This window comes from Pelodiscus sinensis, chromosome 5 (genome assembly GCF_049634645.1).
Source record: "Pelodiscus sinensis isolate JC-2024 chromosome 5, ASM4963464v1, whole genome shotgun sequence".
In the NCBI taxonomy this organism is placed as follows: domain Eukaryota; kingdom Metazoa; phylum Chordata; order Testudines; family Trionychidae; genus Pelodiscus; species Pelodiscus sinensis.
In genome coordinates, this window is record NC_134715.1 from 4,196,327 (window position 1) to 4,220,119 (window position 23,793).

Sequence of the window (23,793 nt, forward strand, 5' to 3'; positions counted from 1 at the left end):
AACACTGGGAGCACTAATGTAGACAAGCTATTGTTATTGTTTTCCGCTCTGATTCAGCAGAGTATCTAAGCCTGTGGAGCGTTAATCATCTTTTGGATTGTATGGGACCTGCTCAGGGAAAGGCTCATCAAAACAGTGCTTAAAGTGGTATTGTCAGACATCAGCGTAGAGAACAAAAAAGTATTAGTGGGTTGCAGGACTTGCAGATTTCTCACTTCCCCTCATATTATGGAATTTGAGCTCCCTTTTTAGTGACTGGTTATAGGAATTGCTTTGCCATATCAGACATGTGATCGCTCTAGTCTGTTGTTTTGTGTCTAACTGAACAGATGCTTTCCTGGAAAGTGCAAAATGATGTGTAGCAAATAATTAAAACATAATTGCTATAGAAGTTCTTCCTAAACCCCATCAATTAGCAGCTGCCCTATGCCCCGAAGCATGACCGCTTATTTGCAGATGAGTTAAAGTATTAAGTTGTCTAATGATTGAAATCGTTCTTCCCTTTGTGACCTCTTTCCAGTGCAAGAAATACACCCTGCTCCAGTTGGGTATTATAAATGCAGGGATCCTGTTCTTATTCTTTGGCCCTTTGTGTAGCCTGGCATCAGTTGGTAAATTAAGAAAGGCCATTGAATGACCCTGCTTGCCCAGGTGTAAATGGTTGTGCAAGGTGTAAGGCACTGGAGAATCAGGCCCAGAAGGCCAATGTAATAAAGAGGCTGCATCTGAGATGATCACCCGTTATAGGGCCACTGAACTCCCATGAACTAGTATTGCACATGTCCAGCTAAGGAATATGTTGCATAAAGTGTGAAGTTACGGCCTAGATGTAAGCCTTTAAAGATTCCTATGACTGAAATGCAAGGCTGCAATTTAGAGGGCATGCCGGCAGGTATAGTGAGCACTTTTAAAAACAGAATAATGTAGAGTCTAAGTCCTGTGACAGGCTCCATGCAGAGGCATGATTGCCCAGCTCTTCCTGTGGGGAGAGTCTGGCTCATGGCTCTGTTGAACAAGGTGGAACTGCACCATCAGCTCACCCAGGCAGGGGTCTGAAAACCCAGGTTGCTGCAAGACTCAGCAAGGCCAAAACACGGTCACGAGAGTGAGCAGGGCCGTGCTGTGGTCTCCAATATACACAATAGCCTGCCTTCCAGTAGGGGCCCAGCCGGCTCCCTTCCCCGTCAGTAGGACCCTCGTATGGCTCTTTTGCTGCAGCCCCAGGACTCCCTGCTGCCCTCCCTGTTAGGGTCACTGCGGCCTTCTTCTCTAGCTGATTGCCTGGAAGGTGGTTGCATCCTCTGTTCCACGTTCCCTGAAAAAGGGCCACTGGGGAAAGCAGGCCTCGCAAGGCCAGGCAAAGACGTACGCGATCTTCACTGCATGCACCACGAGTGGCACCGAGGACTGTAACTGCTCTACTCACAATGCGAGCAGCTGAGCACACGCCTAGATCTGCAGGGCCAGCCTCAGAGGGCAGGTGAAAGGAAGTTTCATGTGACCACTAGAGGACACCAAATTCTAAATTGCGTGACTGGTTGGAGAAAGCAAGGCAGCTCTTCAAGATCAGAGTCCAGAATGAAAGGTACATGCAAGCATTCGATTTGCTGCCTTGCTTCAAATAGCGTCTATTACAAATGGGAAAATACAAGGATAAAATACTATTTTATGTTTTGGCTGGAACCAGGTGTTCACCCTCTTTGCAGATATATTTATTAGGGGTGTGAAAGTGTAACCGTGTACACGGTTAAGCGATGAGCCTGGACTCGTCGGTTAATCGTCATGGTTACCGGCAGGCTGCCAGTATGCATGGGGAGCCGGCTCCCTGTGCACACCTGCTCCTGGGGAGCTGACTGCTGCCCTGTGTGCAACCCATGAAATTTTCAGCGGTTGCAGGGTTCCTTAATTAAATGCATTTGAACATGCCTAATAGTTATATATCTGAAGTAGTTATATATTTTCTTCCACTATTTGATCTGAGGAAGTGGGTCTGACCCATGAAAGCTCATCACCTAATAAACCATCTTGTTAGTCTTTAAAGTGCTACACAGTCCTGTGTTTTGTTTCAGCTGCACCAGACTAACATGGCTACATTTCTATCCGTTATATATCTGAGAGAGAACAGTACACGCAATCTAAGTTTCATGCACAAGTTGTACCAGATTTTAACTGAAGATGTGCTTTTTACACTACAGGTCGGACCTCCCTCATCCAGCGCCCCGGGACCTAATCGGTCCTGAGCTAGGGAGTTTCCCAGACCAAGGAAGGTCAACTTTGATCTTTCTGCTAACAGACTCACGGCTCTCCAAGTATCGATCAGCAGACCCAGCTGGGCTCCCCTACTGGCCACTGTCCAGGCTCCGCTGTTGGCCTCAGCCGCCAGACTCTCTGCCCTAGGGCTGCTGGCTTGACGGCTGATGCCAGCCCAGGCTGCTGGGCCCCCAGTCAACAGACCTTTGTGGCCCAGGGGCTCTCTGGTCCAGCGATATCCATGGTCCTGCCTGTAGCAATCTGGCTTGCATTTACAATTTTACAGGTAACAGCTAAAATGGTATAACCCGTTCTAAACTGATATAAGAAAGTGTGCCCACAAAGTGTGCCGCGGTTCAAAATCCAGTGCGGTTTGGGTGCACGTGCCAATTGCAGCATGCATGCCAACCATCAATGACTCAGGCACATAAAGCACCCGACGACCACGTGGGAAAACCCTCAGCTACAGAGGCAGCCTTTTAAAGTTATAATAGGAGCACTAGTGCAGGCGGAGTTCACAAACGGGTGCTTGGAGGTTTTTAGCAGAAGAGAGTCCAGGATGCTTGCCGCTCAGGCAGGGTCCAGGCAGATGGTGGAGCAAGCGTGGGAGGAGAGGGCAAAGGGAATGCTTTAGGCATGAGGTGATAGCTAAGTGGAAGAGGAATAAAAGAAGTTGGGAGAATAATACAAAGGCCACACTGTGCCGCCAAGTAGAGATAGTGGCAGGAGTATTTACCAAATAGCAGATCATTAATAGAAATTTGAACCTCTGTTAACTGGGACTCCCTGGTCCGGCAACCAGACCATGGATGTTCCAGGACTAGAGAGTCCCGATGGAAAGCTGGTGTCTGGGCTTCCCGCAGCTGGGCTGCGAGGTACAACTCAGCGGGGCTGCCTGGCGTAGCCAGGAGCCTGGTGCACTGGGAATTGGGCTGCCTGATTTAGCAAGGAAGTGGGGGTCAGAGCTGACAGGGCAGTGGGGATGGCAGCCTGAAAGAGGGTTGGCCAGGAGGCCACCAACCAATCCAGGGCTGGGGATTGATGGCAGGGAGGGGCCAGATATGACCTCCCCTGGTCCAGCAAAATCCTTCATCCAGGACCGGTCAAGCACCGAGGGAGGTCCAACCTGTATCAGCATTCTCTTGGTCTTTAATTTCTTCCCTACTTAGAAAGGGGTCTATGTTTAATCCTTGCCAGATTAAATTTCACTATCCCTTGGTACATTCTTACAAATGACAATCAAGCGTGGCCTGATTTTTTTACTACTTCCTATGTATCATTTTATATGTACATCCCATTTGCTCACGTATTTCCTATAGTTCTCCGATACTGATCTAGTCATACTCTGTGTGTATCTGACTTTCCTCCCATTACGTGGTGTACCGCTGCCTTGTACTGGATGGTGTGTCAGAAAGGAGGAGAGGAAACAAGTTGGCTGCGCCTAGACTGGCATGATTTTGCGCAAATGCTTTTAACGGAAAAGTTTTTCCATTAAAAGTATTTGCGCAAAAGAGCCTCTACACTGGCACGGATGCTTTTGCGCAAAAGACATCTTTTGCGCAAAAGCATCCGTGCCAGTGTAGACGCTCTCTTGCGCAAGAAAGCTCCAATGGCCATTTTAGCCATCGGGCTTTCTTGCGCAAGAAATTAACATGGCTGTCTACACTGGCCCTTTTGCGCAAGAATACTTGTACAAGAGGGCTTATCCCTGAGCGGGAGCGTCGGAATATTTGTGCAAGAAGCACTGATTTTGTACAGTACAAAGTCAGAGTTCTTGCACAAATACTCACGGCCAGTGTAGACAGGCGGCAAGTTTTTGCGCAAAAGCGCCTGCTTTTGCACAAAGTCTTGCCAATCTAGATGCACCCATTATGTTTTTGGTGATGCAGCTGATGTAGACATAAAAATCCTTTTACATAAGGGCTAATGCTTCACAGGCTGGCACACCACAGCAAAACAGAGCACCTGTCTTCATGAAAGTAAACATCATCTCCTGGGAAGTCAATCAAGCTACTGCTTGGTAACGTAACAGAGCTTTAAGGTGCTGTCCAGTCTTGTTTTTAGCGCATTAGGGGGTGAGCAAAATCTGCTTTGTAATAGCTGAAGGCTGGTTTATAAGCAACTGCCTTTCTGCCCATGCTCCACAAATATTCCTTATGCACAATGGGTGAAATTCTGTGTTTAAGCTTCACCCTTGCAAGCTGGCTGGAGGCCAATGTGCATGCCTGAAGGTGGAATTTTGATGAATAGGTATTGGATGTGCAAATCCCTTAGATGGCATTGAAAATCTCAGCCTTGGTGGTTGATTTTTGTTTGTCTAGCTAGGATGCCCCCTCAGCTGATTCCAAGAATCAGAGCCTCTCAGTCTTTAATGTGTTTATCCTCACAACATCCTGGTATGGTAAAATCCATAGAGGAGCCAGCAATTTCCACAAGGTTGCCACCAGATCCCACCATTGGGGTGCTTAGCTCACACTTTCTTGGCGCAGAGGTGCATGTGGGTTCCATGGGAGCAGGGCCTCTATGGAAAAGTCAGCAGAGCCTGAAACTGGGTATTTTCGTGAGGACTCTGTGCTTGATTTCTGAGAGGACAATGCATGAAGTCTGGAAGCTTAGTCAAAGCTCTTGGAACGGTAAGACTTGGAAATCTCTTGTGAACCGTATGGAACTCCCTAGAGTAGAATAGCTAGAAATGCCACGAGGAGAAGCTTTTTCCAAGCCCTGAAGCAAGATGTGCCGAACTTGAACTTGTTTGAACCTTAAAAATGCTCTAAATTCAGACAGGTTGGTTCTCAGTGTCTGTAGTTCTTCCATCTGTGCCACAGATCCACCTCGTAGTCTTTGAGCTGAGTTGTGGACTATGCAGCTATGTCTTTGCAGAAATCTCTGCTGGACAACCAATATGCAAGTCTAACTATTCAGAGATCAGAGAGAGAAAAATAAAGGCTCTAGTTTTGCCCCCAAAGTTGGAAAACTAGATTAAACCAGATTAATGTGAAACATTGGAAACAGGAAAACTTCAGCTCGGTTACTACTAAACCAAAAATGGACAATAACCAAAAGAGAATTTTAAAAAATATTTAATCACACTTGACATATAATAATTTCACCGTGTTTAGATCTCCGACATAGCTTAAATGTAACAATACTATCTGAGGTCTTGTCATCTTTCCTTCACTCATACAAGGTTCTCTTTGCTCTGTTCCAATGCAGTTGATAAAGTCCGCTTTCATAAATATAACACTGCCATGCAGTGAGGACAAAACCAGGCCAGACAGTTCACTAACAGCCTGTGAACAATGCTTCCATCTGGCTTGTCCCTGCGTAAGGTGGAGAATCGTGCCCTTTGGAAAATGTGGTCCGTGATTTTTTTAGCCACCTTCTTTCATTAAATAACCAAGTGTTCCTTCTGAGATGAGAAATTGTTTCTCTCTCTTGTCCCATATCAACAGTGTGGGCAGTGCTCATGCACTGAAAACACTGTCCCTACAGATCCAGATGCAAGTGCTATTGGACCTCTTCACTGAGGACTGGATTTGGCCCAGAATGAGTCCTTTGCTGAAAAGCAGCAGCAACACAAAAGTGCACGATCAGCGACCTTTGTCAATAAACGAAGGTCACCAGCTTGTGGGATCTGACCCAGCCCTGAATATCCCAAGATACCCTTTGTTTACTGGGAGAGAGAAAGAAAAATAATGTCAAATGACATGGCAAAGCAGAATAGAAATACCACCATTTAAAAAGTGAGAGACAGCGCGCCCGTTTTGTTCAGCCCAAATGGTTCAAGATACAGGAAAACTTTTTCACCACGAATAAACCATGAAAAAATAGCTGAAAATAAGCCAAGATTTTTTTTTAACCAACAGGGGCCTAGAGTTAGGCTCCTAAATCCATATTTAGACACCCAAGGAAGTGGTTTGACCTTTCAGAAAGTGCTAAGCAACCTCCCACTCCATCAGCTTCAGTCACTAAGGGCCACTGTGATGCTTTGGGGATCAGAAACAGATATGGGCAGAAAAAGCAGCCGGTAACTCTGAAGAACTCTTCAGCTGCGGAAGATTTGCAGCTTCTCTCCATCCCCAAGCCAGTCCTCTGTCTTTTATCCCACCAGCTGCTTCTCCTGGCCAATCAGAGATGGGAGGAAGAAGAGCCTTCTGAGTCCCAAGGAGATATAGAGGGGGAACATTATGGCCTTGGGATTCCTTACTATCAATGTTATGCACCGTGGAGGTTTTTAAAAGGCATATTAGCATTTGAACGGGTGGGCAGTAAAGTTCTCATGCTAGAGCACAGGAGTCATTTGCTTTTGAAGCTCCTAGCCTGTCCTTAACATGTGCATTACCCCCCAAAACTAAAAAAAAATGTGTGGTCCTGGAGCACTTTTTGTTGTTTTCTCGTTGTTGGTTTTTTCAATTTTTTTTTTTCGTTTTTTTAAGTTACAGACTAACATGGCTACCCCTCTGAGATATGCAAATTACCTTTTTCTTGTAGCCTTCTGAGTTAAGATCAGGGTCATCCTTGGAAGAGATAAATCCACCAGTAGGAATCAACCCCCCCAGGTCTTTCTTTTCAGTGAGCTGGAGGCTCAGCAATCTCCATGATACCTTTATGTAACATACTAAGGTAGGGTGAACATGTGTTCCCTTTTCGCAAACATCCAGCTGAGAGCCTGAACAAAATGGGTGGGGGTCCTTTTCGGCTATCTGATTTTCCTTACTGTTCTTAAAAAAAACACCCAGCATTGCTACTGCACATGAAGCACCAAGATAGGATATAGTGTGCGTGCTGGTAATTCAAGTTCACTGTAGAGAGGGAAGTCATCCTAGAGGTACATTACAGGGAGCAGCAGCAGGCTACTGTGATAAAGATTTTTTTTTAAATTAAAAATCTGTGCATCACTGAATCCATAAAATGGATTTATTTCAGAGCAGCAGGACGGATTCTTTCCCCACAAGGACCTACTTTTCAAGCTGCACCAATCCTCTTTCATCATAACTAGACCCTGCTCCAAGTCCTCATTCTTGTGACTTTCCCAGACTCCGGCTACTCCCTCCGGACCTCTGACCGGCCTCTGGAGCCCACTACGTTCTCTTGTAAGCTCCGAAACTCCCTCTGGAGTTTCTTCCCAGCAGCTCTCAGGGTCGCTCCTGGCTCCCTCAAGAGAGCAGAGCCACACTGGCGCAGCCCTGCTTATGGTGGCAGGGGAAGGCCTTTGGTCCCAAGGCGGTTCTGAGGTCAGCCGTGATGCTGCATTGCCAGGACCCTGCATTGCCAGGCTGTATACTCTGGTTGGCTTGTAGTCCTCCTCATCCCAAGTTCGGGAACAAAGGGGAAGTCTAGGCTCTCAGCACCTAGCGGGGGATACCCCGTGTCTTAGCTGGAATTAGTGCTCAGTGAACTGTGCTGGTAGGCTTGGAAAGGAGGAACTTGCTTGGCTAAAACAGAAGTAGCTGTCTTTACGCCCCAGTTGCAGAGAGGAGGGTATCAAGGCTGGGGGGGACCCTCAGACCTTGGGACAGGTAAGTTTCCTTTCCTGGGAAAAAATACATACACTTTTAAACTAGTACAATAAATACATCAGCAGCTTTTTACATTCCTTTGATGGGGGGCCCAAGCGACGCCAAGGGATCTCACACATTTAGTGCAAGTTCACGGGGGTTACGGCATCTCCTGCAAAGAACTGACCCAAACGACTCAGGGATGTATGGATTAGAGGACACCGTGCAGTGTTACAGATGAGTACGACCTGCATACGGCCCGCGTCGCTTGGTCCAGTTGGGACTTCTGCTGCATCACAGGCCAGTTATAGAAGTGATCCAGTCCCGATAGTAAGTCACGCGCGTGTAGACTCCCGGCTTATTTGGTTTACCACATTCCTCTCCCCAGCTCACTATTCCCACGAGGTACCACATCCCTCTAGAATCCGGACTAACCAGCGGGCCACCAGAGTCACCCTAGGAAAGGAGAAAAAAAATTCCAATGTACCAGAAGGGAAAATACAGCTATTTCCACAGACAGCAGGGTAGAGAAGGGGACAGCTTCCTTCGGACGAAGATGGGGACAGAGCAGCGTTTGAATGAACACCGTCAACATGAAATTCTGCAAACGAAGGTGTGATTGCTTCCTGGCTTGGGTAACAGCTGTAGTGAAGACGTGACAGCACCAGCATCCACATGGGCCAACAAACAGAGTAGGTATCCAGAACCCCTGGTGGATTTATGCTGAAATAGCTAGTCTGCACCAAAGCTGATGCCGCCATGTTTTCACAGCTACTGTTGTCCACACTTGCTAGATTAAAGCTACCCTGGGCATGCTGGCTTGTGCTAGTCACGCCTTCATTTGCACTGCAGACAGGCCCTACATGATAAGCTTTTTCTGGTTTCTCACCAGCCCTTGACTTCCCCTACCGGTTTCTGTTGGTTTACAATCCTATTTCCCAGTTATAATGTTTTAAGTTTCTCTCTCAACAGGGGAACCTGACTATGGGCTTGACTTTCAAGCCCCCTGAAGTCAGAGCAAATCTTTCCAGAGAAACAGTTTCACAGCTGTACACCAAGTGCTGTCAAACACTCACAGCAAATGGAACAAGAACAATATTTTCCCTTCACTCCGTTTCCTACTAAATACTCGTAGGTCCTACTTGTTAAACGTTTGCAGTCAGAACTGTGGTTTTTAAGTTGATGACGTTTCTTTCAATATTAAACACTTAGCCTCTCTCAGATTTTAAAATTCAGACACTGTAAATAGCATCACACAGAAATCGGATTGGTCTAGGAAACTTATAGGATTTGAGGCAGGCTAGTTCTGGTATAACTGTGAAAGCCTGTAGTGAAAGATAAAAATGACAACTGTTCCCTTAGTCTTTTTCTATGAGACGGAATGGGACACGGAGAGTAGGTTATCTGGACAGTTAGGCCCACATCCTGCAGAGACTTTTGCATGTAGTAATTTCACGTGCTTTGAATTGAATGGGAATACTCACTTTATACAATTAAGCACATGCAGAACTCCTTGCAGGATTGGAGCCATAAGAAGGAGCTGTTAAATATTTACACCCAACATTTAGATAAACGTTTCAGAACATTGATACTCATAGACATGGTAAAAATATTGCCATGGAGACTATTGTTGTTTGGCCATTCACATTTCCTGGCTGTCGGATGTGCAAAGACGTGTCAGCATCTCGTGTGCCTCTTGTTAATTTAGGACGATCTTTAATTATTGTTTCAACCCGTTTCCCTGGTACTGAAGCTGTCTCGCTGCTCTGTAATGCCAAAGATCAACTCTAGCACCTTTTTTTTAAAGATGGGCACTTTTGCTGCTCTCCATACCAGACACTGATTGTAATGATTGCTCAGCCATTTCATTCCTAAACTCCTTCAGAATTTTTGGTTGGTTACTCTCTGGTCCTGGATGCCTGTCACTGTTGACTTTTTTTTTTTTAATGTTTCACACTTCAGTCTGAAATGATGCCTCATTTTTATTACTGGGGCGGGGGGGGGGGGGGGGCGGAGAGAGAAGCAGGCCAGGTGTTACTCACAGTCAAATCTAAAAACTTCCTACCTGTCAGGGTGGTTAAACACTGGAATAAATTGCCCAGGGAGGTTGTGGAATCTCCATCACTGGAGATTATAAGAGCAGGTTAGACAGACACCTGTCAGAGAGATGGTGTTTGGTCCTGCCGTGAGGGCAGGGGACTGGACTTGATGACCTCTGAGGTCCCTTCCAGTTCTAGTGTTCTAGGAGTCTACCAAAGATACAGTACAAAGTAATTTAAACCTTAAAGGGCAGATTCTCATTTATATTAAGGCCATTTTATGCCATTCTAGCAATGTAAAGGGGCCTTAAATAGGTATAACTATAATTAACCTTAACTACGGTGTCAGGACCAGCTCCAGCATACCGATTTATTCGCACATTAAATTGTGGGTAAATGAGAATTGGTCCCTCTTGCTACCAGATCACTTGACCACACGCAGTCAGCAGCTGCCGGGCGGGCATGGAGGAAGGCTGCCGCCGCAACACAAGGAAGCCAGGAGATGGCAATACTTTTGGCAGCTGATGCTGGTGGACAAACTGCGATGGGAAATGAAGAACAGGCCACAAGCCAACTCTGAATTGCAGGGCTCCAGTCAGATCTTACATAGCTGAATGACTGTACATTTACAAGGACAGGTTGGATCTCCCATGTCCAGCACCCTCGGGACCTGTCTGATCCTGAATGAGGGATTTTGCCAGACCAAGGGAGGTCATTTCTGACCCCCCAGCTCCCACCCTATCCCCCAAGTTTTCCTGCAGTTCATCTGAGGGGGGTGTTGGTTCCCAACCCCCTTTCCCCCCCTGCAGCCCACCTGAGCTGCACACCAGGCTTCCTGGCTCTCATCCCTCTGCCCCCTACAGCCCAGCTGGGCTATTCGTCACCTTTCCCCTTGCACCGCGCCAGGCTCCCGGTCCCCTACCCCCGCAATGCCAGGATTCTCGGATCCGGGAACATCTGTGGTCCTCGCAGCCCACGGATGTGGCAGAGTGCGCCGGTCTGCAGAGTTGCCACCTGTATCATGCTAGTTCTGACCACGAGCTTTGTGTCCCCAACTGCTTGTGACAAATGTCTTCTTTTTACACGCCTCTTAGCCCGACTCAGGGCAGCCAACAGACGTCCCGGGGCCCCAGGCAAGGTGAGGAGACTCTAGGCCCCCAGAAGATGTGGGGCCTCCTATAGAAGAGACAAGGCTTCCCAGCTAGACCTTTTTCAGCACCCTCCCTGGGGCTCTGGCAGCAATTTAAAGGGCCCAGAGCTCCAGCCACTGAAGTTGCCGCCATAGCGGTAGCGGTGCCCTTTTAAATTGCCAGTCCCTGAGGCAGCTGCCCCCTTGGTCCTTCCCTCCCACCATAGGCAGGCCCCGAGTCTTGGCTGAATCAGAACCCATATCACCAAAGCACGCAAGGCAGGAGAATGTTAGTTCAGATTTGGGGGATCATTGTATTCAAGCACTGAACGTGACGTTCCCGACTAGTGGGTAGTATCAAGCTTAGACCTACCTGACAAGCATCTACTCCTCCTTGTAGGTATCCAGCGCACAGCATCCCCGGAGCGACGAGCCCGTGGTACACTTCTTCCCTGTTGCACGTGTCTGTGTCTATGAGCTTCACCGTTGCTTCCTGGAGAACATTCAGATTCTGAACTGAAGGGGGAAAATGGCGTCAGTGTCCAAAAGCATAAAGATGTGAAAGGAGCATTGGGCATCTGTTCATGGGGGAGAGTGCCGGGCTGGGTTAAGAAAGATGAAATAGAGCTGCTTCCGCTCGTACCACGTGTCCCAGATTGCAGTAATATCTGGGAAGAGTCGTACACACATTGTAACCAACACTGCTTTGCACGAAGAGCTTGACGAGTTCCCTCATAAAGAGTGGGGACTGATTACGATGGCACACTCTCCCATCAGGAGTTAGAAGTTGTGTCACTGCGGCAGGAGAGGCGGCCTACCCCAGCCTGTTTATTCCTAAATGCAGTACCACGCCATGGCGCATCGGCTAATCCTTTCAGCCGGTCACATGGAGCCAAGGTGGCTTGCTTCTCCGGCTAGCTGTGTCCTGAGTGTGCGATGCGAAGCAAGGGTGCGTCTACGCGGCGCCGTTCTTTCGAGATAACTAGCGTTCTTTCGAAATAATGTGAATGTCTACACAGCCATTCCGTTATTTCAAAATAATGACGAAATAACGGGTAGCTAAATCCTAAATCTGTAAACCTCATGCTACGAGGAATAACACCTCTTCCGAAAAAGCTATTTCGAGATGTGTCGATGCTCCACTGCTGCTATTTTGAAATAGCCCCTCACCCTGGCCATTCCAATTCTGTGTCCAGACTCAGGGGTTTTTTCGGGAAAAGTAGCCTTTTCCCGAAAAAACGTCACCTGCGTCTAGACTGCAGCTGCGTTCTTTCGAAATTAAATCGAAAGAATGCGGCTTTTCTTTCGACGGCGGTAAACCTCATTTCACGAGGAAGAACGCCTTCTTTTGAAAGTGCTTCTTTCGAAAGAAGGCGTTCTTGAATGTAAATAGGGCTTCTTCGAAAGAGAGCATCCAGACTCACTGGGTGCTTTCTTTTGAAAAAGCGGCTTGCTCTTTCGAAAGTTCCGCGTGCAGTCTAGACGCTCTCTTTCGAAAGAGGCTCTTTCAAAAGAGGCTTGCAGTCTAGACATAGCCCAGGTTATTCCTCCCCAGTGCCTCCTGAGGCTCTGAATGGATATAGTACATCCACGTTAGGGAAGCCTGCCTCAGACTCATTTTGAGGCTTCCCTGCAGTGTAGACGTGCTATTTCAAAATAAGCTATTTCGGAATAACTATTATTTCGAAATAAGCGTGCAGTGTCGATGCACCCCAAGTGACCTATCTCCTGCTCAGTTTACACCTTCGCTCTATGGTTTTACAATACATCTCTCATGAAGGTCGGGGGAAAACCCAGTCAAGCTCAGCACTCGGTTGCCGTATTCACTCCACAAACACATTGCTAGACAGCGCCTGCACCATAGAGCTTGTAGTAAAAAATGTTTGGACAGAAACAGACCGTCAGACTCCTCCCTAGAGCAGCTGAAAGGTTTGTCTTTTCCCAGTAGTGACGCACAAGGAAATGTGGTTCTTATTACATACATTATTTTTCATTTGCAAGGATTAAACAAGGTGGCTACGTCTACACTGGCACCCTTTTCTGGAAATGCTTAAAACGGAACAGTTTTCCGTTATAAGTATTTCCGGAAAAAGCGCGTCTACATTGGCAGGATGCTTTTCCAGAAAAGCACTTTTTCCGGAAAAGCGTCCGTGGCCAATGTAGACGCGCTTTTCCGGAAAAAAGCCGCAATCGTCATTTTCGCGATCAGGGCTTTTTTGTGGAAAAGACTACTGTGCTGTCTACACTGGCCCTTTTCCGGAACAGTTTTTCCGGAAAAGGACTTTTGCCCAAACGGGAGCAGCATAGTTTTTCCGGAAAAACACTGACAGTTTTACAGTAGATCGTCATTGCTTTTCCGGAAAAGCAAGCGGCCAGTGTAGACAGCTGGCAAGTTATTCTGGAAAAGCGGCTGCTTTTCCGGAATAAGTGGCCCAGTGTAGACACAGCCGATGTGTCTGCACAGCTACTCTCACTTAAACAACTAGTTGGACTCATCATGAATGTAAAGCATTCAATATTGGGGGGGAGGGGTTTGGGGTCACAAGTGGAGGTACCCACCTTCGCCTTTCTGTGCTCCCCAGCCTGTGACGACGGCATCAGAATTATATGGGAAAATCTGAGCAGGATCCGGCAGACAGATGCGATGCACGCTACTCGTAAAGTCAACGTGCTCTGAGAGTTTCACGACAGCTATGTCGTGCTTGGGTGCTGGATATTGGTACTTTTCATGGACGATAATAGCCTTGACAGAGCGTTTCATTCTTGGTGGCCTTAAGAGATTTCCAAAGGTGACAGTCCATGCATGTGGGTTTTTAGAGCTGGAAAATATTACAGAACTTCATAGGTATTTAAGCTCTGGAGATCAAGGACAGTAGACTCCGGCCAGCGTATGTAGCTCAAAACCTCCCCCAAACCTCTCCATAAAATCCTTGGAAGATCTCGGTGGAATAGAGAATTGGGCCTACACCATCCCATCTGTTTTACCTACCGGCCAACCCATACATGTGTCTAGGGACCTACCCAATACACAAAGGGAACACAGCACACAACAGCAGGTAACCAGAGGCATTTGCCTTGCCGTTTGCTGACTCTTAATCTATTCCACCCTTTACATTGATTGGTGCTGAAGGATGTGACAGTCTTGAGTACCACCTTGGCTATTCAAAAAGCAGTGGTGGAACCATCACATTTTAATCTCCGCTCCAACGGGCAGCTCACACTCTTGTCCATAAAAGGAAAGGGATAAGGTGACCTAAGGGCTCAGAAATCATGTATATTTGGGCCAAGCTGCAATAGTTCTAATTCATTCCTCTTGCTCTAGATCACCTTAGGCAGAGTAGCTCCCTTTGGAGCATTCTTTTCTTCAGGAACTGTTTTCTCGGGCTTCCAAAAGACTGGCCACAGCTCTCTGCCTAAAACTTGGCCACGTTACCACGGCCCTTCCGGGGCCTGGCATTGGTTCTAAGTGGAGCACCATTTGTTGTGCAGGTCAGTACATACCACGTCTTACTGCAGCCACTTTCCAAGCCAGGAACTTACTGTCTAAAGCAATGAGCCGCAGATACCAGCCACGTGTTGCTAATCAGTGTGGCCCCGCAATGGTGGATGTTGTTCTGCTGTAAACTCGCTTGCCATGGCCAGTCCCCAAGCTGTGCAGAAGACGCCCCTCCGACGACTCTGTTTGATGTGGATGCTGATTTCGATCTATTCGGTCGCAACCCACAGACTGACAAGGTGAGGAGAGAGAAAATCATTCATTTCTCACTGAATTAACCGCCTATTGATGCCTCTAGGCGCATGTACAAAATGCCCCGTAAGATAATATGCAATTAGACCCTGAAATGATATAATGTCAAACTCAAAACACTCCGGCTGTATCTAGACTACAAGGAAAAGTTGGAAAAAGATATACAAATTGCAAACCACAATTTGCAAATCTTTTTCTGCTTTTCTCCCGAAAGAGGCTTTTCCGACATTTGGCCTGTCTACACTGGGCCAAATGTCAGAAAAAAAGCCTCTTTTGGAACATCCCTTCTTCCTCGTAGAACGAGGCTTACAGGGATGCTGAAAAACACGCCTGCTTTTCCGAAATTTTTTTTGGAAAAGCAGATGCATTCCTTGGGCGTGGCAGAGCTTTTCAAAAAACTCTGCAGTCTAGACGTACCCTCCCTGAAATTCGGGCTGTCAACACTCACCTCTTCAATAAAGCCCTGAGAGAACAGATGACATTTGTGGAGAGCCACTAAAGTCAATGAACTCAGGCTTAATTGCATGACTAAGGCCTTGTCTTCACTCCACGAAAGATCATGGTTGCCACAATCGATCTCCCAGAGTTTGATTTAGCGGGTCTAGTTCAGACTCGCTAAATCAAATTCAGAGGGTGCTCCCGCTAGTACTCCTACTTTAGTGAGCTGCCGGGTCTAGTGTAGACTTGGCCTTAGGGGAGCAAATTCTAGAGTCAAGAGTCCTTCACCCGCCCCCAGGATTGTCAGTTTGATTGTCACAGTTGGTCTCAGTTGCTAGGATAAGAGGCCTCTCTAAGATAAGCAGGACATGGACCAAAAAAGCAGCACCTTGAATTTCAGCCAGACATGACTTGGAAAATAATGCCACACATGGAGCATGCCTGCAATGCTCTCTCGGTGAAACACTATCCATCCAAGCTGGCTGCTGGATTTCCACCAATGGAAGTTTCCAAAAGGTCCTTGAGTGTAGCTCCAAGCAGAGCACGTGGCGCTAATCTAAGCTGGAAGTGACAAAGGCTACGGATAACCACGGCCCGGTGTGCGGCTGGCAGGAAAGATGACAAGCTCTTCGCCAAGAGGAAAAGAAGGCAAGATTCTTGGCTTCTGTTCATTCCTGGAAATAATTCAGGAATATCCGACGGTCTGTCAGGCATCAGGCCCTCAGCTGTGGTATTCGCTTCACCTGGTATCCTAAGGAACCAGCCAAGCTGCCTGGCGGCCTGCCCTGCCTACCTGGCTGAGAAAGCCAGAAGGCCAGTTTTTAAACCGAGTGGCAGCCGTAACTTGCAGCCTGCTCAACACACCTGCCCACAGATACTTTGCATCCCTGTGCGCATCTCCCCAAGCTCTGCCCCTGCCCAGCACCCAGCCATGCCCAGCCCCACTCCTGCCTCAGAACCAGCCCTGCTCCGGCCTTCCCTGACTTCTGGTAATCTGGTTCCGACACCAAACTCTGACTCCCCATTCCAACTCTGCTCAACCTTTGGCTCTAGCTTTCGGATTCTGACTTCAGTTCCACCCGCAGCTCTGGCACCTGGCTCCGACCCTGACTTCAGGCTCTGGAATTCAGCTTCCGACCACTAGGCCGGAGTCCTGCTCTGACTATTAGGCCTGTCTGCCTAGTCTCCTGACGGCGTGAGCGACCCAAATTCTACAACCAGGCTAGTATAGATCCCTTCTGGCCAGTCTTTCCTGGCTGGTGATAGAGGGTTACCTGACTGACATTGCAAGCCCAGGTCATGGCCCTACAGGCCCAGAATGCAGCTCTGCCCTGACTTCACCCCTGTCCCATCTGGACCACATGAGCCAAAGATTCTCCTGATTGATAAGTCTAATAGCGTCGGGGGCACATTTCAGCTCCTGGTCCTGCTGCGCCCGCAGACATTCCCCACTGGCCAATGCAGAAAGGAGCTCATTTTTAGGTGGCTGGCGGGGGAAGCAAGCCCGCGGGTGAGCTTGACGACGTCACGTGAGCCACGGTCAGGCCTTGTGAGCATAGAGCGGAGACCCCCGTCGGGCAGCCCGGCAGCAGAGACTGGATGGAACACGACCGCACCGTTTTAGAACTTCTGCCTCAGCCTCAAGGAGGCCATCAAAGATGCGCTCGCATGTGAGGGATTCCCTGCCCACACTGTGTGCATTGATCAGTAGGGCTGGAACAGTGGGGCAGGAGGGGAGGTGCTATTCCTTATTACCCACTTCAGTCCAGTCCACTGTCTCCACGTTATCACTTAAGTATTTTGCTCCGGCCGGCTTACCACTCCTTAAAAACAATTGTGAACTGCTTGTTTTAACCTGGGCTGCTTTCCAGTTGACGGTGCCCCTCTATGTGAAACCAGAAGAAACTGGGAGGCTTCCCCACCGCCCCCCATGACTGCACAAGGGGGAAGTTTGCTACATTGCTAGGTTTGTGGCAGCTCTGTGTGATGTAAGGCCAAACACACTCAAGCAGGAAAACACTCAGAGACTCTATGTCTTAACCCAGCCAGGGAACTGCCAAGCATGCAGGGCTTTCACTTACAGTCATTGAAGAGAGTTTCAGCTTTCTCTGGCTTCATATCTGAAATGAACACACACACAGAGTGAGGTCGGCACAGCTCTGGCTTTTTTACATATAAATTCAACACAAACAAGGGCTCCAAGTAGGCCCAGCCTACTTTACATTCGACACTTTCCATTCAAATTTGAATAAAGACGCTAATTATCTTACCTATTACAAAGATAGCTTCCCCAATTATTGCCTCTAATATCATTAGCTCACTGACATTTACCTCTCCCCCTTTCCTTCCCCCCTCCATCCCCCTTCTGTTCTGAAATGTGATTTGTCCTTTTCATATTTGTTCATTTTTTTAATTGTATCATTTGGTATATATGGTTGTGACTATTTTCTTCCACTATTTGATCTAAGGAAGTGGGTCTGGCCCACGAAAGCTCATCACCTAATAAACCATCTTGTTAGTCTTTAAAGTGCTACACGGTCCTGTTTTTTGTTTCAGCCCAGAGTAAAGAGTGGGGTATAGGTGAAGTGCTAAAGAGAAATCCCCCAGAGGCGGAATATCGCCTGGTGTGCTATCCCACCTGGTGGGGGGTGGCTTAGTCGTTTTCTAACCAGCCAGCTATCTCCTCACTGCATAGGACAGGGAGAACCACATCTCCTGCTCTCCCCCACGCTCTGCAGCAGACAGGACAGACAGGCTGGTCCTGAGCTGAGAGATCTTCTGGGCAGGTACCACAGCCAGCGTTAGTCAGTGGTGGCTCATTGATTTCAGAGAAGTTAGGACACACTAAGCATCGGCTCCTGCAGCTTCTTATCTGGAGTGGGAGGTGGCTGGCACACTTTTGGAAGGTGAACTAAATAAACAAAAGCACATGCTAATGCTTTGCAGCAGGCACTGATAGGCCTGTGGAAATCTCCCTTCTCCCAGTTCATGACTGCATGTCTCCTGTGTGATGCGGCACCCACGGAATTCTGTGTAAAGGTGATCCGTGATGTTAGTGTGCACGGGGATCGGGCCCACGTGCATCGGTATAATTCTTTGGCTCCAACACCCCCTTTTTTAACCAGAACCCTGTTCCTGGTCGCTCACAGGCCAGTGGAAAACCTCACCTGTTCAATATAATTTTTAATCTTGTCCAGTGTCTCTTGATCAGCCGCCAACACCTAGGTATCATCTGATACCTCCCCCTTCTCCACTCCCCTCCCCTCCACCTTCTCACCATCACTGTTGTGATGGTGTCAGGCCAGATGGCTACGAGAAAGTTACAGAACTCAGGTATATTTGCCCAATCTTAAACAAGTCCCTGTTCCCCATGTAAACAAACAAGGTCTACCCCAGCTTAATTAAGACACCTGTAGTCAACCAAGAACCTGCATTGCCCAGTGGAGACTGATAGGTTAATTAAGACTCCAGGAGTCAATCTAGACTGTGCTAGAACAAGTTGAGAGTGTTAGGTTTAATTGGGACACTTGGAGCCAAGCAGGGACAGAATGGAACCTGTTAAAAGCCTCCCCTTTCGTCGGTTTAAGGGTGTACTAGGATCGGTGGGAGGAGGACACGCTGCTGGAGGAAAAGGAACCATAGAGATGCTGTCAGGTACCAGGAGGGAATGCTGCATGTACAGAGGTGAGGGCATGGAGACCTGCCCTGGGGAAGAAGACACCTTCTGGCCACAGAAGTCCAAGGAAGGTAAAGCCCTTCTAGAGGAGAGACGGAGTTAAGTAATCTAGTCCATTGCCTTCACGTCTGCAGAGGCCACTAAAGAGTAGGATATTTCCCCCTACCTTCTTCCCAGATATGCCAATGACGAGAGTGGCTAAATCAGACTACAGCAAGGGCTTAGACTAGGAGCTGTAGGAACCACTGAGATGAGCAATTCAACCCAGAGTTGCCATTTTCGCTAGAGGAGGAGAGATAATACTCAGCCTGCAGCTGCCCAGATGCACTGGACCCACTGTGGGAAATTAGGAGCTCTGTCATGCTACCCTTCTGCATTTCCTGCTCCTCCACCTTCTTTATCATCCCCTTGGTATCACCCGACGCCAACCCTCCCCTGCTTCCTTCTCCGCCTTCTCTACCATCCCTCTGGTACCACCCAAAGCCAACCCTTCCCCATTTCCTTCTCTACCATCCCCTTGGTATCACCCGACACCAACCCTCCTCTGCTTCCTGCTCCTCCGCCTAATCAAGGGCATATGAGCAGGTCTCAATATCTCCATTTGATTTCTCAGAATGAGGTGTATGTTCCATTTTCCTCCTCCAGCTTATTGTACTTGTAGCCAAGTGGGAATAGCAGGCTGCCAGATACTCCGTTTGAGACCCAACCTGAGGAACACTCAGCAAAAATCCAGGTCAGATCTTTATCTGCATGGCCACTAGGGGGACCCAGTCAGGACGAGTGAGAACATCAGCCTCCTACATGCTGGACTCTGTGCTTATAAAAGCGTCTAGCAGGTTTTGGGTGGCAAGTGAATAAATAAAAATAATAGAGGTCTTCTTATATCAAACCCATGCATGACTCTTGTTGTTTATGGCCAAAGCCTCTGGCTCTGGGTCAGATGAGAAAATGTTCTGTGTACTTTGGTGTGATGCCAACCATCTTGCAGCCGGTTTCTTTGTTTCCTGACAAAAGCCAGTAGCCAGCTTTGCACTTGGGTAGGCCTGCGAGCGGGCAGCAAGGGAGAATGGGCTGGCAATTAGCTTCCTTTTTGGTCTGCTGGCTGGAGCAGGGAGGGGAATCAGGCTGTAAGTTGCTATCCCTTCTAACCTTGCTGATGAGAGAGCGTGGGAGGATGGGAAAGAAATTTGACTGTGTACGCCTTCTCAGGAGACAGAGCAGCATGGGAGGAAGAAAGGGGCTCATGACTCACATTGCTCTCCACGCCAAGTACCAGAATGAATCTAAGCTGGTTCTAAGGCACCCAACACTGCTCCTGCCACCTGAGGTGTTATCTGGTAACAATGGGACTTTGGTTGCTTTCTCTTCCAAGAGAACTAGTCTGGTGAGCAACCGCGGCCTACCTGGAGCCCACAAAAGAATGGGAGTTCAGCTGGCTTCCAGCCGCAGCGGTAGAAAAACGCATTGTTCTGAGAAGAGACAGGAAGCTTTGGGTTGTCTCCAGGAGCTCACAGGAGCAGGAGAAAGATTCCAAGCACGTGTATTTTCTACTGTACTTGGTGCATGAAGAAACCATTATCTTTCCACTGCAGAAATACTAAATAGAATAACTACAAAGATTAAATATCACTGCCGTATCTTCAGTATATGATTTACCAAAATTAACGTCCCAGTGTCTAACAACGAGACAAAATAGATACACTTGTCCCCTCTTTCAGCCCCGCAAAATTCTTATTTCCCAACTTGCCTCAAACAACGTATTTGAAGGTATGTTTCTTTTAAGAGGGCTTCTAAAATATCAGCAGCCTTTCTAATACAGTAAAACTCAGATAGTCCGGTATCCAACTGTTCGGCACTCCTGATACTCCGGCATCAAAATGCCAAGTGCTCCCGACCAGCTGATTAAAAAGTCTGCCACTTAGCACATGCGCTGGCCGTAACCAGAGGAAGCATAAGGTTGGGGGAGAGGGGGAGGGAGTGGGATCGTGTTACAGTATGGAGAAGAGTGTTTTGCTTCAGCGAAGGGGAAAGGGGGGGAGAGAGGGAGGGAGATTGTGTCCTGGCCAGCTGTTAAGCCGTGCAGCTGTACCGGACCTCCTGATTCTCTGGCAAATCTGATAATCTGGCACCACCTAGGTCCAAAAGGTGCCGGATTATCGGAAGTCTACTGTGTATCTGCCACCACCACTGTGATAGAAGGGGGCAAACAAAGGCTGGCAAATTTTCACTAGCTTCGCGAGGCCATCCTTGATCACAGCTGAAAGATCGCAGATTATGTACCAGACTCATCAGGAGCTTGTTCCAGCTGCTCCCCAGCATCAATCATTTTGGAGCAAGTACAAGTTGAGACATGGTGTTGAACAACAAGTTGATTAGATATGAGGAGGATAGTTTTCTCATTCTCCTTATTGGAACCTCCTAGTATTCCATACAAATGAGTATCTGACCTGGATTTGCTGTCAAATAGGCTGGCAGACACCTGTGACTACTAACTCCTAATGGATGTAAATACATATCTCGCTCTGTTACCTCATCCCCTTGCACCACCAGCTGTTACATTGTCTATCTGCTGCATACGGTCAAAATCCCAGATGGTGAATTGTTGTTTGTTTAGGTATAGCGCAGTGGTGCCCTGATCGTTGAATGGGATCTGCAGGTATTGCTGGAGTATGAATAATAATCGTTATAATACAAAGCAGAACTTTTGCTACAAAGCACATTGGCTGGGGGTGAGCTGATTTTTAAGCAGTGGAATATTCCACTTGTCCCACATCACAGGTGACTAATGGCCCTTTCCTGAGCAAATACTTGGCACGAGCCAGCTCACATTTGGGTTTTATGCCATTCCTGCTAGGCAGCCGATCCCTTCCAAGATATCTAGTTTTGATAGGACAGATTTACAGAACTGTCACTTTAAGGATCCTCTTCTTGCTCCCTCTGTGAAGCTGCTGATTTGGGGTCTTTGCTTTGCGTATGGATTGTCTGAGCTTCACTTTTTCTCTCTGCCTTTGAAAGTAAGGGTTGATTTAAATTACCCAAGGGTAAATAGCTGGACAGAAAGAAGTAAATAAATATCTGCATCTTCCACCACTGCAAGCTTTCCTCCTGCTCTACCCCTGCTCTACCCCCTAAAAGGAAGGTCAAATTATGATACACAACTCCAGCTAAGTTAATTATGTAGCTGTAGTCGACGTACCTTGTTTCGAGTTTCCACGCTGTCCCCACAGTGGGAGACCGATGGGAGCAAATGTTCCTTTTTGCATTCCTTGGTACTCCTCACCAGAGCAGGAGTTCTGGCCACCAATAGGGGCACCCTCTGACTTCCATTTAGCAGGTCTTTACCAGACCCACTAAATCAAACTCCAGAAGATCAATCACGGCAGCGTCGATCTTCCCCAGAGTGATGACGTGGCCTTAGGCACCCAGTCATTGCTGAGGTAATACAGTACACACCTGTGTGCCCCATAAGACTTCTAAATCACACTTAAAAGGGCCTTCAATAGGCCATATGCTTTGTGCTGGCTTTTCCTGCACAATAAGGATGAATTTCACTCCCATGACAATGCCGGTAGCGGTGGAAATGGACAGCCCCAGTCAGTAAGGCAGTAGCTCAAATAAGCAGGCTCTTTGGTCACTAGAGCTCTTTGCTTCTTCCCTTAACCTTACAATCCTGTGTCTGAAAACACAGCTCAGTTGTGGCACTAGGTAAGCCTCGTGCTTCCTGGTTTCCTTTCTGGGTAGGTTTTCTTGGGAAGAGTGAGTTTCCCATCCAACCCAGACAAGGTTTCCATTGATTTTCAAAGTCTCAGCAGTGGTAGCCCTAGGCCCAGAGAGGACTTTCACCCCCAGATGTACCAAGGAAACAACTCACATTTACGAGGCAAAATATTGCACATTATACAAAGAGAGGCAAAGCAGAAAGCATTCCGAGAGCAAAACAGAGACATAAGACACTTGCCTGAGAGGGTAGAAGATGCAAAATCTATTTGCACAGGCCCAGAATATTTGTTCAGTTTCTGCAGTAGGATGATGTCGACTTTTCTCTGTAAGACTGCTGGGCTGTCCGTGGCACAGGAAAGGAACGTGAGCACGACCTGGGCCACCACTCCACTGGTATCAGGGCTGCAAACCAACAAGACCGAGGCAAGTGACTTGTCTGCTTCTCTCTGCTTCTTAGGTGGCCTGCTTTTTCATGAGGTCCCACCATGACTCCAGATTTATGTAAGCCATAATGTGCGCTAGCACAGGGTGAGTAAAAAGAGAGGGAAGGGCTGGAAACATGGGAGCACGGGCCAGGACCTTGTGACTCAGCAGATTCATGCAAGAAAAGGATGAGAAGTGATGTGTCTGTGCAGGGCAGCCAGGCCACTCTGGGAGCTTAGGGTCAGGTCACTCCTTCTGCACAGAACACCCAAATCACCTGGCCACTTGCGGCTCCCCGTGATGTCAATAGGCAGGGTGGAGGCTCTGCATTTAGGTGCCTGGATATGCTATTCGGAGGCCTTATTTTAGGCACCCAGCTGTGAAAGTTTGGGCCTCCAAGTAATTTTTTTAAGACCGGGAAAAGGCAAGGGGGGAACGAGTTAATGCTAAAGAACCATAGGTTTAAGCCAGGCAACATTTAGACACATAATGTAACTTTAATCACGTCAGAGTGCTGCCAGGCTAATGCTATGTCTAGAGTGTAGAATGAATGTGATCATTTTGAACTAATATGTACATGATCTATAGAGGTATGGAAACAGCCTCACTGAGTGAGGGACTCAAAACTTATTCCCCAGACTCTAAAGTCATCCCTTGAGAGGATTAGGAAGAAACTCCTCCACATATGAACAACGATGAAGGCTAAGGCCAGGACTACACTAAAAGGGAAGGCCAAATCAATAAGCACAACTTGACATTCCTTGATTCAAGTTTCCCCACCATCCCCATGGTGGAAGGCTGATGGGAGCAAATGCGCTCCCGTTGGCTTCCCTTACTCCTCGCAGGAGCAGGCATACCAGTCGCCAGTGAGG

At 47.8% G+C, this 23,793-nt stretch overlaps 1 protein-coding gene across 3 annotated transcripts in view; it reads right to left on the reverse strand.

Annotated features, from left to right (window-relative positions):
- Window positions 1-5,314: 5,314 nt before the first annotated feature.
- Window positions 5,315-23,793, reverse strand: part of LOC102447681 (transmembrane protease serine 11C) — a 43,452-nt gene continuing 24,973 nt past the window's right edge. For all 3 annotated transcript variants that reach the window (XM_025187160.2, XM_075929270.1, XM_075929271.1), the window contains 6 exons: window positions 22,737-22,900; window positions 17,184-17,222; window positions 14,457-14,643; window positions 13,476-13,735; window positions 11,290-11,432; window positions 5,315-8,204 (listed from right to left, as the gene is read on the reverse strand). In XM_025187160.2, coding sequence (XP_025042945.1) covers window positions 8,043-8,204; window positions 11,290-11,432; window positions 13,476-13,735; window positions 14,457-14,643; window positions 17,184-17,222; window positions 22,737-22,900 — 955 coding nt within the window. In that variant the 3' untranslated portion in view covers window positions 5,315-8,042. The remainder of the gene's footprint in view (window positions 8,205-11,289; window positions 11,433-13,475; window positions 13,736-14,456; window positions 14,644-17,183; window positions 17,223-22,736; window positions 22,901-23,793) is intronic.